Raw genomic sequence first — 16,826 nt, forward strand, 5'->3', positions numbered from 1 at the left:
CCTAGAAGACACCAGGGGCTTAATAAATGCTTGTTGGAGTGGCAGAACCAGGACAAGTAGCTAGGTTTGCAGACTCTTCGTTCTGTGTTCTAAGCATGGGTTTCCAGGAGCTGCCCCACATGGGCCAGGGGTAGCAGACTCCTCTCCAGGTGATGTTGCTCTGTGGTCTCCTCTGTTGGACCCCATGCTTCTGTTTCTGGATCAGCAATGACTCTCTCCATTCCCCATGTGAACCCTTGTCCCTGTGGTTTTCCTCTAGGAATGTTCACTACACCCTGGGCCAGCATGGCCCGGAGCAGCGAGCAGTACTGCCTGGCCTGGGAATCTAAGTACCTGATGGAGCTTGGCAGCGCCCTGGAGACCCTGCTCAACAGCTTTGTGAACATGATGGCCCAAGAAGCCTTGAAATATACAATCTTGTCCGGTAAGACCCTCTACAATTCAGCCCTTGCACACCTCTCCAGCCAGATTCTAGCTAGAGAAGGCAGGGAGCCCAGAGATTAGAATTCCCAACCTAACTCTGCTGCTTACAATGGGTGTGACCTTGGAGGAGCTGGTGAACCACTCTGGGCCTTCTTTTCCCAATCAGTAAAGTGAAAGGTTAGACTCTAAGGTTGTTTCTAACCCTGATTTTGGCTTCTTTCTCTGACATTTGGTATCCTAAAGCAGGGCTTCTCTAACTTTTTCCACTCTTTTCAGCAACTTTGGTTGGTGTTGTGTGGCCTGAGGGCATGCACAGTGCAAAGTGAGCCTGCTTTGTGTTTTGGAGCCAAGGCTGCAGTGAAGTTACTACACTGACCAGCACTGCCAGAAACACCTCTTATTCATTACTCGTTTGATTTTTAATTCATTTTTGGTCATTGCGCATTCAGAAACTTTTTTACTATTGCCAAGTATTTTACAACCCCATATGCAACGCCAAAGTTCAGAAACTTTTTACTATTGCCAAATTTTTTGCAACCCCATATGGATTCGAGACCCACAGTTTAGGAAATGCTGTTCTAAAGAACCTTTCCTCTTTGATGTTCTGTGTTCTAAGGGCCCTTCCAGCTCTGACGTCTATGTTCTAAGGCAAGGTTTCTTAACCTAGGGATCACACACCCCCCCCCCACCAGGAGTCTGTCTTAGATTCCAGAGGGGAACTTGGATGGGGGCAAATTACATATTTATTTTTACTAACTTCTAACTTAAATTTAATATTCATTTCAATTATGAATTTCTTTTTAAAACACAATATGGAAAAGGGGTCCATGAAGAAAGGTTAAGAACCCCTGTCCTAGAGTCCCTCCCCACTCTGACATTCTGTGTTCTAAAGCCCCTTCCAACTCTAACAGTCTATTTTCTGAGACCCCACCCAGCTCTGACAGTCTGTGTTCTAAGGGTCCTCCCAGCTCTGACACTATGTTCTAAGATCCCTCCCAGCTCTAAGATTTTATGTTCTGTCTAATCCTTTTCTATTATTTCCTTCCTAACCTGCCCTTTCCTATTCATATTTGTTCCATACATAAAACCCAAGACTTTTAATCATTCAGACTTTTTTTTTCAAAGACTGAATCTCCCCCTCTCACCCAGGCTAGTATAGTAGCAACTCCTCGGCCCAATCCCACCACTGATGTCACAGGAGCTTTGACTTGCCCCATTTCTGACCAGTTCCCCTCTCCTTAGGCGACCTGGTAGCACCCCATTCCTAGGCTCTCACCTTATTATTGCCAAACTTAACACAGACACAATTTGCATAGCCCACTGCAGCTCAGAACGTCAGAGCCCAAGAGAGCTGCTAGTCTCAGACTTCCCAGGAGCTGGGCTTACAGGCGTTCACCGTCATGCCCTGTGTCCCTCTTTGATTGGGCAGAACTCAGTTCAGACTTAGAAGAGTGCCATCAACTTTACTGGCTGACCGTTTTCCCCCAAAGATTGCTTCGCATCCCTGATGTTTTCCCTATTTCTTCCAGGTATCTTGACAGCGTTGACTTGGCCATCTTCCCTCCTCGCCGTGGCCAATGTCATCGACAACCCCTGGGGGGTATGTCTTCGCCGGTCCGCAGAGGTTGGCAAACACCTGGCCCACGTACTGCTCAGCCGTCAGCAGGTAGCCAGAAACCTTCACGAACTGAAACTAGTTCTGTTGCTTTACAGATAGAGCAATAAGGAAGGGAAAAAGGGAAGGTTTGCCTGTGGACACAGCCCTTTTACATGAGGCTATCCCAGGGGTAGCAAGAGGGGACGCAAAGCCCTGTCATATCTTAGACTAATATTAGGAAGGAGCCAGCCTCAGTCACTCTAGGGAGGAAGGAGAGAAACAAGCATTTATTAAATGCCTACTGTGTGCCAGGCACTGTGATAAATGATTGACAATTATTATCTCATTTGATTCTCACAACAACCCTGGGGGATGGGTGCTATTATGATCCTTATTTTACAGGTAAGGAAACTGAGGCAGAGGTTAAGTGACTTACCCAGAGTCATGAACCCTGCAGCCACAAATTTAAATTCAGATTCAAATCAACAAGCATTTATTAAATGCCGAATACATAGAAAGCACTGTGTTCTAGGTGTGAAAATACGAAGACAAAAATAGAGGCCTTTGTTTGTGTGGTGATACGGGTACAGTAGAAAGAGGGCTGGATTTGGAAATAGAGTTGTGGGTTTTCTTGGCTCTCACTTTCCTCATCAGTAAAATGAGGATGTTGGACTGCATAATAGCTAGCATTTCAAGTCTTGCAAAGAGCATTTTATTATGTTATCTCATATTATCCATATATAAATTTGCATGTCTACATATAGGGAAATATCTATGTGTTATCTATATGTAGATATATAATATATGTCTATAGATATACCTAGATATATATGATTGATATATGTAATATGTATCATATATATGGTGTATCATGTATGTCATGTATGCTATATAATATATTATATATAATAATGTTATATATTATATATGATAGCACTATCTCATATATATAATTATAATATAATATCTCATTTTATGTTCAAAAGAGCCCTGGGAGGTAGTTGTTTGATAGCTTCCAAGGTCCCTGCTAGCTCTAAATCTGGGATCATGTGTTTCTCAAAGAGTTTACATGTTCTTGGGAGAGACAACATACACACACATATGATATATGTATATATACACATATGTATACATATATGTGATATACATGTGTTTATAATATACACTTATAATTATGGGCATCAAAAGGATAAGAAAGAAATGGAATGACAAGAGTAAAAACTTAAGGGGTGCAGAGCCCCCGAGGAGTTTGTGGCAGAGAAGGGGCAGGACAGATGAGGAGTGAATGGGAAAGTAGAATGTTTCTTAAAATGTAAAAGGATTGACAGATGCCAACAAAATGTGAAAATCCAGAGAAAATAGACATGATCCAGAGATCATTGAAGAGCTTCTTGATTTCCAAAAGGCTTGTTGAGGAAAAGATGGAAGGAATAGAAAATCTTTATCCAGGAGTGAAGTGGATGAGAGCCAGTCAACAAAGAAAAAAAAGTTCACTGATGAACCAAGAGGCTTGGCCCAATGTCCAGATCCAGGTCTAGGTTCCAGAGGGAAGAAGGGATGCTGCAGACAGCAGGGGAGAATTGACTTTTCTCATGAAGTGGAAAGATTCCAATGGGGCCAATTCAGTGCTAACAAAAGGATCAAATGTGAAGTGTCCTCAGATAGGCATAGCTTCTTATAAAGACAACTCACCTGGTACTCCTCACCATCTAGAAGCTGAAGCAAAATAGTTTCCATTGCTTTTGTAGACATAATGTACATATACATACATACCATAAACATGCAGATACATGTGTATGTATATATATTTTTATGCATTCACATACATGCAGTTATGTGCCTATAATTATATATACATGTGCACAAAGGTGTACCTTAATACATATGCTTATATACATATATATGTATATATATAATCAAACATATTTAATAAACTCTGAATCTCATTTATATTCTTTGGTTTAATAGTCATGTGAGGAGCCACCTACATTCTGTGAGAGCAGAGTGAAATGAGTTTTTTGAGTTTTTCTTTTGTTTGAATTGGTTTGAGATTTAGAGTTTAATTTTGTTTTTTTTGCATAGGCAACACTTGCAGATTTGAACAAGCAACTACGAGTTTTCTGCATTGACTTTATCGCAGAAAAGAGCATTTGATGCTAAGGAACAATTAACTTCCTCCACACTCAAGAAAAACTTTTACAAATATTTATTAATACCATTCGCATTATTCTGAATCCTAACAAATAAATGTTTAACCCATGTATGCCCAAGTTTACCTAAGAGAATTATCAGTCTAGGTAGAATTTTGACATTCTCTTGAAACCCAATTTGTTAATAGAAGTTACGTTTTGTAATTAGAGGTCAATCTACTAAACTTGCTTCTGGCACCTTGGGCAGCTAGGTGGCACACTGGATGGAGCCTTGGACCTGGAGTCTGGAAGTCCTTGGTTTAAAGTTGGCCTCAGCTACTTCCTAGCTGTGTGACCTGGGCAAGTCACTTCACCTCCGTCTGCCTTAATTTCCTCATCTGTGCAATGGGGATAATAATAACACCTACTTACCAGGGTTATTGTGAGGATCAAATGACATAGTATTTGTAAAGTGCTTTGCCAACCTTAAAGAGATATATAAATGCTAGCTATCATTATTGTTATTGTTATTATTATTATTATTATCATAACTGATTATTATTATTTGGTTCTGGTGAGTCTAGGAATCAGTTCCTCCTAAACCACAGAAGTTTTTTTGTCTCCAAGTATCCAAACACTGATTGTTGTTCTTTGTTTTTGAGGAACACTAAAATGACATCACTATGTCAGAGTCAAGGTACAGTGTGTCCAACTGTGGCTGGTCAGACCAATATGAGCTCGGAAGAATCTATCACAGGATGGGCATAAGTAGTCCACATGAACATTTGGGGTGGAGATGTCTCTAAGTTTGCATATCTCATGTTTCTTTTGAGCTACTGCAATTCTGCTTTGCTCATAGAGTTCGGTGCCTTCTTTGATATGGACATGCCATGCTGGGTAACCCTGTGCCAGTGTTTCCCATGTCTCAGAATCAATTCCAGAGCTCTTCAGAGAGACTTTGAGAGTTTCCTTGTATCTATTGCTTCTTCTGACCTCCATGTGAGAGCTTGCCTTGTGTGAGTTCTCCTTAAATAGTCTTTTAGGCAAGCATACATTTGGCATTTGAATGACGTGGCCAGCCCGTTGGATTTGCACTCTCTGTAGTCCAAACACTAACCACTTAGGAACAGATCAGATTTTTAAACCTTTCTGGATGGGGTAGAGATGAATGAAGAGGTATTCTAAGAATGTCCTGCATCTGTTAAGGTGGTGATGTGCACCTTCCCTATGGACCCAAAGGGGGCCCTGCATTGACACAGGATGTGAAAATAACTGCAGATTTCTACAAGAGGGATCTAAGAAAAATAAATTTTCTCTCCAAATCCTTATCAATGGTAATGCAGATGGACAGAGGGTGGAAAACAATCACTTTCTGCCATTTATTGTAAAAGGGGATAAAAATGTTAGCTAGCTTGTTTGCATAATCCCAGAGACCAAACTCTCACTTGATGATGTTACCAGTCTGAAAATTTTCAATCCTAGGTTGGAAACATGGGTAAATGCTGCCAAAACTTGTTTTAAAAGGAAAAAAAAGCTTAAAAGCAGAATCATTTTTGCCTTGATTTTCAAAGAGAAAAACTTAGACTTCCTGATTTGCAAAGTAGAGGTGTCCCATCTTATTTTACTAACCAAAAGGTCTTCCCTTAATCATAGAGGTTTTTCTTGAATGCAGAGAAGTTAATAGTTCCTTAGTATCAAGTGCTTATTTCAGTGATAAAGTCAATGCAGAAAGCTTATAATTGCTTGTTCAAAGCTACAAGTGTCGCTGATGCAAAAAACAAACAACATCCCCATCTGCTGGAACCTTAATATTCTTCCAATAAGAGTAGATATTTGACAGGCTTGAATTTTTATCACTATGGGCGTAAGTAGGCAAGCCAACTTACCAGTATTTTGTAGTCTTCTATATTAATGACACGAATGTTTCTCTTTCTTTATCCCAACCCATCCCTTAAATACATAGGACCAGCCTTTTTATTATTTGGGTTCCTTGGTTCCATAGAACTTAGGCAAAAATAAATTTTAGTCATTGGAATGTTATACAACCATATATTGCTTACTTTATTGTAAATACTAGAGAACAATGGTCAATAAATAGTTTTATGGTCTTCTTTTTGCAAACCATGAAGGGGCCACAGAACTGGAGAAAGACAAATATCCCAATGTTCAAAAAAAATAAAAAGAAGGAAGAAAAATCTGTGAACTACAGGCTAGTGAGCTGGCTTTGATTGATGAGGAAATTTTAGACTGAATCATGGAAAAGATGGTTAGTGAGCATCCAGAAAGGGAAACAGTGATTATAAAGAGCCAACATGGCTTCATAAAGAGCAAGTCATGATACTACACTAACCTCATTTCTTTTTTTAACAGGGTTACTAAACTGATAGATGGGAGAAATATTGTAGATATGGATAACTTAGGTTTTAACAAAGGATTTGATAAAGTATCAGTTCAGAACTGGTTAAGTGACCAGACTCAAAAGTAGTTAATTGTTAGTGGTTCATCATAGGCTTAGTAGAGGAGTTCATCAGTTGAGAGCGTCAGGGTCTGTGCTTGGCTGAAAGCTAGCCAACATTTTTATCAGTGACTCAAATAAAGGCTCATCAAATTTAAAGATGGAAGGGATAGTTAGCACAGAGGAAGATAGAATAAATATTTAAAAATTCTTAACACAAGATGGCACTGGGCCAAATCTAATAAGAAGAAATTCAGTAGAGATAAGTGTAAAATCTTCTACTTGAGTTCAGAAAATCAGCTTTAGAAATAGAGGAATAAGTATTTTGTCAGAAAATCCTCTGAAGATTTTAGTGGTCTGTAATTTCATTATGGGGCAGCTAGGTGGCGCCATAGATAGAGCGCTGGCCCTGGATTCTGGATCCTCTTCCTAGTTCAAATCTGGCCTCGGACACTTACTAGCTATGTGACCCCAAGCAAGTCACTTAACCCTGTTTGCCTCAGTTCCCTCGTCTGTAAAATGAGTTGCAGAAGGAAATGGCAAACCACATCATTATCTTTGCCAAGAAAACCCCAAATGGGGTCACGACTGAAAAACTACAGTACACATAACTTCAATATGAGTCAACAGTGTATTGTGGTAGCCAGAAATGTGTGGACCACATTAAGAGCAGCATAATTTCCAGAATAGGGAAGTAATTTAAGAAAGATATTCATGAACTGGAGAGTATTCAGAAAAGCACAATTCATTAAAGAAATTTAGTCTGGAGACTAAATTTAGTCTGGGACAGAGGACACTCTGGGGGATGGGATAACTGTCTTCAAAACTTTGAAGGGCTGTCATGGAAAAGAAGGAGTAGATTTGTTCTCTTTGGTTCCAGACAGCAAAACCAACAACAGTGGGTAGATGTTACAAAAATGTAGATATATTAGGGAAAACTTCATACCAATTAGAGCAATCCAAAAGTAGAATGGCCTTCCTGGAGAAGTGATGAGGTGCTCCCTGTTGGATGTCTTTAGTCCGGCTTCCACATTCTACATTCTAAAGCATCTTCCATGTCCAGGATTCTGTGTTCTAAGTGGTTCCTTCTAACTATGATTTCCATGTTCTAACATCTCTTCAAAATTCAAAAGTCTTATGTTCTAAACTCTCTATCAGATCCAACATTCTTTGATTATATTCTAACCCGTGATCTTCATCTGTTCCTTTAAGGGTAGACGACCTGTCACTTTGATTGGCTTCAGCCTGGGAGCAAGAGTCATTTACTTCTGTTTGCAAGAGATGGCTCAGGAGAAAGGTGAGTCTCATTCAGCTGAATGCAAATGGATGATAACCAAAGCCCCCCCCCCCAAAACAATCCAGGAAGGGACTCTCTTCTTTGCTGGCACATCAGGACCCACATAGGAAGAAAAAAGAGACTGACACTCCTTTACTTATAGCAGGGCTGGCAACCTTTCAGCGTGCATACCAAGTTGCCGCACCAATCTAAGTTGGAATTTTGGAGTGGCATCTCCAGTTCTTGAAAGCTGGAAGTTCAGATGGAGGCTGATAAAGGCTTAACTCTTCTGAGTAGAGTTGGAGGTACCAAATCTCATCGGGTAAATGATGACTTCACATACTCTCCCAAAGTTGTAGAGGCTGTGAATTGTGATTCTTATGATATTAGAAGTTGGGATGAAGGAACACAGCTGGGGCTGTGGATCAAAGGTGAGCTTCAAAAGCAGCGTGTGTACCCAAATCACAGAAGAATAGGTCTTTAAATTAGATTTGTTATGTATGAAGTGCTAGCGTACACTTGTCAAACTAATTCTTTTTTTGTGAGATTAAGTGAAGTATATGGAACAGTGTTGGAATAAATAGTTGGTATGGTTTCAAGAAACTTGCAGCAGCCATTGTGGTGGTTTAATGTGGTATTTCTATTATTTTCTGCTTGTTTAAAATGGCACTAGCTGCTGATCACCTTGGGAATACAGTCATATGCTCATGTGGCATGCTTCTGTTTCCCCCTGGTAACTTCACATAGTCCTTTGTTAATCTAGAGACAGGATGCAGAGTATACCCAAGAAGGAATCTGGACCATGATGCCTTAGAAATTGGACTGAGAGTCATGTATCTGAGCTCTGGTGATTGAGCTCAAGCCCCTATCACCTGGAAAGATTGCTCAATGATGAGCATCGAACATAACACATGAGTGTGGAGCGAGTAAATAATAGCAGCCTATGGTCCATATGGAGTACAGATGGACCCATTCTTGGAATTTATGCTATGAGTCCCACCCTGGTCTTAGGGCATAGGGCACCTGGGGAATGCAAGCATGGGGTATCTTATGGCATGATACTAGTATTGAAGGACTTAGCCATCAGCAACTAATGCTGCCCATGTCATATCCCACCTAAAACAATATTTTTTATAATTATAAACTTAACCATCAATAATCAACAGAAGCATTTCGGAAAAGCAAAATAGGAGGATTGTATATGAAACTATAAACTTTGGTTACGTAAGGTTTTTTAAGTATGTATTAAATTTAACACAGTAGTAACAAAATGGCTTTGCTCACATCCCCTTCAGAAATCTTTTTGTTTTCTTCTGTGTATTTTTAAATATCTTATTGATGTTCTTTTAATCTTTTTGCATCTCTTTCATATCCCACTAACTCACGCCTCCATCCAAACAAAATAATAGCTATTTACATTATTTATCAAATAATGTAATAATTAATGTAAATAAATAATAAGCATTTATTAAATAACCCTTTACATATGTTATCTTATTTTATCCTCCTAACAGTTCTGGAAGGTAGGTGCTATTATTATCCCCATTTTACTGATGAGGAAACTAAGGCCAAGAAAAGTTTAGTGACTGGCCCAGGGTCACACAGCTAGTAAGTGTCTGAGGCAGGATTCAAATTCACTTCTTCCCGATTCCAAGCTCAGTATTGTAGGCACTGGGCTAGTTAGCTGCCCTCCATTATAACAAATGACTGGAATCATGCAGAGCAAATGACAAAGCTTTTGACCATCGGATTTGAAAATGCATGTCTCATTCTCCACCTTTAGTCTATCACTTTCCTTCTAATATGTGGGTAAAATGTTTCATCCTCAATCTTCTGAAGTCATGATGAATCACTGCCTTGCTCAAAGCTGCACAGTCTTTCAAAGTTGTATTTTTAGTAATTTTGTGGTATTTGCATTATGGTAATCCTGTAAATTGTTCTCCTGATTCTACTCATTTCACTCTACATTCATTCGTTTCTCCCGGTTATCATACTCCTGATTTCTCACAGCATAATAACATTCCTTTATATCTATATACCATGATGTGTTTAACCATTCCCCAACTGATGGGCACTGGCTTTGTTTCCAGTTCTTTGCTATAGTAAAAAGGGCTGCTATAAAATTCTGTGAATAGGTCCTTTCCTCCTATCTTTGGGAAGAGGTATGCACAGTTGAGTGACTTGTTGGCCATAGTTCCAAATTGTTTTCTAGAATAACTGAACCAATTCACAGCTCCACCAACAATGTATTAGTGTGCTTGTCTTCCACTCACAGTCCCTCCTAGCAATTTCCATTTTCCTTTTTTGTTATCTTTGCCCATCTCATGGGTGTGTAAAGTTTCAGAGTTGTTTTAATGAATAATTAGAAAAGAACTCTAGTTATTAATGATTCTCATATGTTTATTGATAGCATGAATTTCTTCCTTTGAAAACTGCCTGTTTGCTACCCTTTAACCACTTATCTCCTAGGATATATTTGTATCAATTTCCCTAATTATTATAAATATCAACTATTAATAGCTCACATTTATACAGCACTTTGAGCTTTGTAAAATTCTTTATGAACATTATATCATTCAATGTTCATATTAACTATAAGGGCACAAGTGCTAATATCACCATTTAACAAATGAGGAAACTGAGGCTTAGAGCTAACATTAAATAACATTACAACATAACATTAAATAACTAAGATTTCTATAGTACCTTAAGGTTTTCAAAATGCCTTACAAATGTCTAATTTGATCCTTACAACAACCCTGGGAGGCAGTACTATTATTATCCCTGTTTTGCAGATGAGGAAACGGAAGCAGAGGTTAAGTGATTTGCTCAGGGTCCCATATAGTGCCACAGGTGGGATTTTAACCCAGATTCCCCTGACCCCAAGTCCAATCCTCTCCTTATTACACATGCCAGTGATTAAACAAAGCTAGGCAATCACCATCTGTGGGGAAAGAATGTACCTCAGTTTCCTCATTTATAAAATCGAGATAATAGTAGCACCTACATCTCAAGATTGTTGTGAGAGTAAAATGAGATAGTATTTGAAAAGTGCTTTGCGAGCCTTAAAGTGCTACAGAAGTGCTAACTATTATTATTAGCTGGGATTTCTGACTCTAAATCTAACAGTTCACTGCACTGCCAGATCATTAAAAGAGGGAGAAATCTCTCTAGCCGCTGGAATAAGCCAGGAAGGCTTTCTGTCATCTCTATAGAGTCAATTCCATTCAACACAGTTATTCGGGACCTATCTGGAAGCAGGTAGGTGGCACAGTGGGCCTGGAGTCAGGAAGACCTAAGTTCAAAGACCTCGGACATTTACTAGCTATGTGACCCTGGGCAAGTCACTCAACCCCAATTGGCTAAAAAAAAAAAAAAAACCTCACTCTTCAATGTTGTCTGTTTTTATTCTCTGCTTCTTCCTGCGGGTGACAGACTGACACGGCCCTGGGTCATGACTCCTCTGACTCCTGACTGCTCAGGGCAGTGGGGACCCACGTAAGCTTCCTGAGCCGGGGAATGACCTAGTCGGAACTGTTCTTTAAAAATATCTTCGGGGCAGCTGTTTGGAGGATAGATTGGAGGCAGGAGAACTAATTAGATAACTATTGCAGGAGTCAAGGTAAGGTGTATTGTGGCCAATTAAGTAAAGATAAATAAAACGGCACAAGGTCCCCTGAAGGTAGAATCAACAGAATTTGGGCGATTGATTGGATGGGTACTGGGCATGGAAGGAAAAGGAAGGTGCTGGTGACTCCAGGATTGGGAACCTGAGTGACTGAAAGGATGTGGTGTCCTTGGTGGAAATCGGGAAGTTAGGAAGAGGGGTGGGAAGAGGGGAGAAAGATCAAGAGGTTCATTTTGAATTTGTTGATCATGTAGTCAGTCAACTAGCATATGTGCCAGACCAGATTTGGTGCCAAGCACTGAATCATGTACACACTCGAGTATAGTAGTGCAAGTATTATTATCTTCATTTTTGTTGGTTTTAACTTGTTTTTCAGTCATGTCCAACTCTCTGTGACCCTATTTGAAGTTTTCTTGGCCAAGATATTGGAGTGGTTTGCTCTTTCCTTCTCCAGCTTATTTTACCGATGAGGAAACTGAGTGAAACAGGGTGACGTGACTTAACCAGGATCCCACAGCTAGTAAATGTCTGAGGCCGGATTTGAACTCAGGAAGACTCATCTTCCTGATTCCAAGCCCAGTGCTCTATCCACTATGGCGCCACCTAGCTGCCCTATTTTAGATTTACAGAGGAGGAAATAGAGGCCTGGAGAGGGAAAATTACTTACCTAAGGTCATACATCTAGCTAGTGGCAGAAGTGTGGGAGAAGAACCCAGACCTTCCAGGTCCTTATATCCTAAACTCTTTCAATCCCATCAGCCATCTGACTATACTGCCTTTTTTTTCTCTAATCCTGTGATTTCATTGGTGTATAGAACTCCCTCATGAGGAAATTCCCTTTACTAATGCAGAATAACAAATCTTCTTTAACATAATAGTCTTCCTTCCTACCTCTCGGACCGCTCCTTCTCTGTCTCCTCTGCTGGATCTTCATCCAGGCCCCCCCCATAACTTTGGGTGTCCACCAAGGCTCTGTCCTAGACTCTCTTTTCTTCTCATAATCTCTCATTTGATGACCTCATCAGTTTTTATATGTTTAATTATCATCTCTATGCAGATGATCTATCCCAGATATAGCACTAGAATTCTCTTTCCCCTCCTGAGTTCCAGTCTTGAATTACCAATTGCCTCTTTGGACATCTTGACCTGGATGCCCCGTGGGCATCTCAGATTCAACAAGCCAGAACAGAACTCATCATCTTCCCCCTAAAAGTTATCACTCTTCCAAACTTCCCTGTAATTGTCAACAGCACTGCCATCTTTCCAGTCATCCGTCCTCAACTCCCCACTCTCACTCCTCCTGACTGTCCACTCATTTACCACATCTTGATGTTTCTGCCTCCATGACATCTCTCACACCCATTTGCTTCTCTCCACTCATACAACCCCGACCCTGGCGCAGGCCCTTGTCACCTCTCGTCGGGACTATTACAACAACTCCCTAATTGGTTTCCCTGCCTCAACTCCATCCCCCAGTACAGTCCAACTGCCACAGTGATTTTCGTGAAGCTCAGGCCTGACATGTCACTCCCCTACTCAATAAATTCCAATAATTCCCTATTATCTGTAGGATCGACTATAAACTCCTCTATTTGGCATTCAGAGCTCTTCCCAACTTGTCTCTTTCCTACCTTTCTAGTCTTCTTATACCTTATTTCCCTCCTCATCCTCTGTGGTTCATCTGTGTGGGCCTATGTGCTGTTCCTCTCCCATGACACACCATCGCCATGTCTCTGCACTCACCGTCCCTCCATGCCTACAATGCTCTCCCTCCTCATCACCACCTCCTAGAATCCCTAATTTCTTTCAGCTCAGCTCCAAATGCTACTTTTCTTTTTGCCTTTGAAAAAATATCTATATTTTATTTTTAATTTATAAAGTAAAACAAGAATTTCCATAACCTAGTAGAATAAAAAAGATGATTGCGTATGAAATTGCAAATCTATTATGTACAACTTGCTATTCCTTTTAAATATATAATAAAGTTATCATGTAACTTTTTTCTTTTTTTCTTCCTTGTCCCCCTTCCCCCATCCTGCCCTAGAGATGGCTACCATTAGACACAAGTATGTGTGTGTATACATATATATATAATATATATAATCATTCTATATATACTTCATTTATCCATTCTTTCTCTGGATAGACTCTTTCTCTGATCCCCTCTGTTGGAACAGCCTTCCTCCAGAGATGACCATGTCTCAACTTTTTATGTATTTTGACTACATCTACATATGCAGGAGATGTCTCCCCCATTAGAATATGAGGTCTTTGAGGTCAAGGATCTGTTTCATTTTTTGTCTTTATATCTCTAGTGCCTGGCACTACATAAATGCTGGTTAGTTAATTGATTAGAGAGAAGCACTAAGAGGTTAAGTGATTTGCCCAGGATGTGTCAGTGTCAGAACTTAAACCCAGGACTTGAACTCTGAAACCAGCTCTCTGTCCTCTACACCATGCTGCATTTTAATTCCCTAAAAATGCTTCCTGCCAGAGTGGTTGGGGGCATCATCTAAGAGGGAATGTGGTACAGTGAGAAAAGCTCTGAGTTTGGGATCAGAAGACCTGAGTATGAATCCCATCTCTGTTATTTCCTTCTAGAAAAGAGGTGTCAAACTCATGCTGGTGGAGCTCTACAGAGCCCACGAAACTCCCCAGCCAGAACCAGATGAAAATGTCATTGGGAAATGTTTGACGAAGTAAATAAAAATACAATATGATGTGGATAATGTTAATTTGTGGTGGCCTGCAGGGATCTTTTTCTATTTGAGTTTGACGTCATTGTTATAGAAGTGGACAAATTGCTTAGCCTTTCAGGTCCTCAGTTTCCTTCTCTATATAATAAGATTGGGCTCGATGACCTCTAAGATCCCTTCCAGTTCTTGGTCTACGACCAGTGACCTCCTGATAACCACTTCTTGTCAAAAAGATGGCCACTGGTCATGTTGGGATTTTGTTTTAAAAGTATTTATTGATGTCTATTTTTTTAACACCACAGTCTACTCCAGTTAGTATCCCAAACCATCCCCAAAAAACATCCCATATAACAAATAGAATTTTTTAAGGTTAAAAGAAGAAGAAAAACAACAACATAAACTGATCAATACACTGAAAGAAGTCTGAAAACTTGTACAGTGTATAGCACTTGTTGATCTCCACCCTCTGCAAAGAGGATGGGGTTGGGGATGCCTTCTTAAATCTCTTCTCATGAGTCATGCTTGTTCTTTCTCATTTTGCAACATTCACTTTTCCTTTGTGTGTGGTTGTTCTTTCCATTTACGTTGTTGTAGCCATTGTATATGTCGTTCTCTTAGTTCTACTTACTTCCCTCTGCATCAGTTCTTATAGATCTTCCTATGCTTCTCTGTATTCATCACCTGACCACATACATCATTTCTTACAGCATAGTAACATTTCATTTGGGCCACTAGGTGGCGCAGTAGATAGAGTATTGGACTTGGAATCAGGAAAACCTGAATTCAAATTCCGTGTCAGACACGTCCTAGCTGTGTGACCCTCGGCAAGTCACTTAACCCTGTTTGCCCCAGTTTCCTCATCTATCAAATGAGCTGAAGAATAAACTGGCAAACCACTCAAGTATCTTTGCCTAGAAAACCCCAAATGGGGTCACAAAGAGTCAGACACAACTGAAACATCTGAAAAATAATAACAAATACTCCATTACATTCATGTACCACAATTTGTTTAGCCGTTTCCAGTCAATGGACATCTACTTTGTTTCCAGTTCTTTGCTATCACAAACACTACTGCTGTGAGTACTTTGGCGTATATGGGTACTTTCTTCTTATCAGTGGCCTCCTCGGGGTACAAGGAGGGATATGCTAGAATCAGCTCATGCCAGCTCACTAGCCAATTATTAAATTTTCAGTGTGATCTTTTGCACCTTGGAAATCAGCAAATGCTAGATCAGGATTTAATTTATTATTTTGTTGGTTTATTTTATTTTATTTTAATATATTTATTTTATTGATTGTCTAAGAAAATGATGGAGGAAATGTTAATAATGCAGATTAAACTTAGAAGCATATTATGCCTTTTTAGAAAGCCAATTATAAATCATTTACAAGCACACTCTGGAAAGAAGCCCATTAATGGAATCTCAAGGTCAAAGGCTATGGACATTTTAGTCACTTTATTTGTGTATTTCCAAATTGTCTTCCAAAATGGTTGTACTGATTCACAGCTCCACCAACAATGTACCAGTGTGCCTTCCCACAACCCCTCAAACATTCACTCTTCTCATCACTTTGTCATCTTTGTCAGTTTTCTGGATGACAAATGAAACCCCAGGATTGTTTTAATGTGCATTTCTCTTATTATTAGTGATTTAGAGCATTCTTCCATGTACTTGTTAATAGTTTGTCTTTTTTTTTTTTAATGAACACTCTCTGAAGCCACTCTACACAGCCCCACAAGCCATCGTTTTAAAAGAGCCAATGAAATACATTCCTGAAATGCTATCTTCTGTTTCCATGGTCATTCAGTCCCCTCCCCACAAGCTAGGTAGAAACCACCAGCCAATTTCTTATGACCTTCTGTGCTGTTGTTTAACTAAGAGAACCAATTCTTAATTCAGGCCTTTACAGGAAATTAATATACATTAATATACATTCCTTACTCATTGGGCCATTACACCTCTGAAGCCTTTGTTCACCCTGCAGAGCTAATTCTAGGCCTTACACACTTGCCTTTACAGAATGTTAGTTGTAAATGACAAACTTTCCACAGAACAATGCTTATTATTGAGGATTCATGGAAATAACTACTGCTGAGGCGGCCCATCCATCAGGCAATCAACATTCATCTCTTAAGTGCTTACAATGTGCCAGGCACTGGGCTAGGCACTAGGGATACAGAGACAAAAGATGAATAGTCTCTGCTCTCAAGAAGTTTACATTCCACAGGAGGAGAAAGTATCTATCGATACATCCATCCATCCATCCATCCATCTATCCATCTCTCTGTCTCTCTACATATATATGTATATATATAGAGAGAGAGAGAGATGTATGTATATATGTATGTATGTATATGTATCTGCATACATACCAACCCATACATGTAATATATATAGTGGTTAGGGAGAGGAAAGCCCTAACAGCTAGAGTGGGGGTGGGGGGGAGGGGAATCAGGAAAGGTTTCATGCAGAAAGTGGTGCTTGAACTCAATTTAGAAGGAGGTGAAATGAGAAGAGAGGGCATTGCAAGCATGGAGAATGGCCAGGGCAAAGGAATGGAAAACAGAGTCAGTCAATAGTCAGCAAGCATATGTTAAGCACCTGCTGTATACCAGGCACT

At 39.9% G+C, this 16,826-nt stretch overlaps 1 protein-coding gene across 5 annotated transcripts in view; it reads left to right on the forward strand.

Annotated features, from left to right (window-relative positions):
* LOC114028477 (transmembrane and coiled-coil domain-containing protein 4-like) overlaps window positions 1-16,826 on the forward strand; it is a 109,908-nt gene that overhangs the window by 43,695 nt on the left and 49,387 nt on the right. For 3 of the 5 annotated variants that reach the window (XM_027842718.1, XM_027842717.1, XM_027842719.1), the window contains 3 exons: window positions 260-424; window positions 1,953-2,089; window positions 7,817-7,901. In XM_027842718.1, coding sequence (XP_027698519.1) covers window positions 260-424; window positions 1,953-2,089; window positions 7,817-7,901 — 387 coding nt within the window. Of the gene's footprint in view, window positions 1-259; window positions 425-1,952; window positions 2,090-7,816; window positions 7,902-8,043; window positions 9,179-16,826 lie in introns of those variants that run through there. The other 2 variants (XM_027842720.1, XM_027842721.1) reach the window with 2 other exon arrangements.

The sequence above is a fragment of the Vombatus ursinus genome, unplaced genomic scaffold, assembly GCF_900497805.2.
Source record: "Vombatus ursinus unplaced genomic scaffold, bare-nosed wombat genome assembly UNPS02014884.1, whole genome shotgun sequence".
In the NCBI taxonomy this organism is placed as follows: Eukaryota; Metazoa; Chordata; class Mammalia; order Diprotodontia; family Vombatidae; genus Vombatus; species Vombatus ursinus.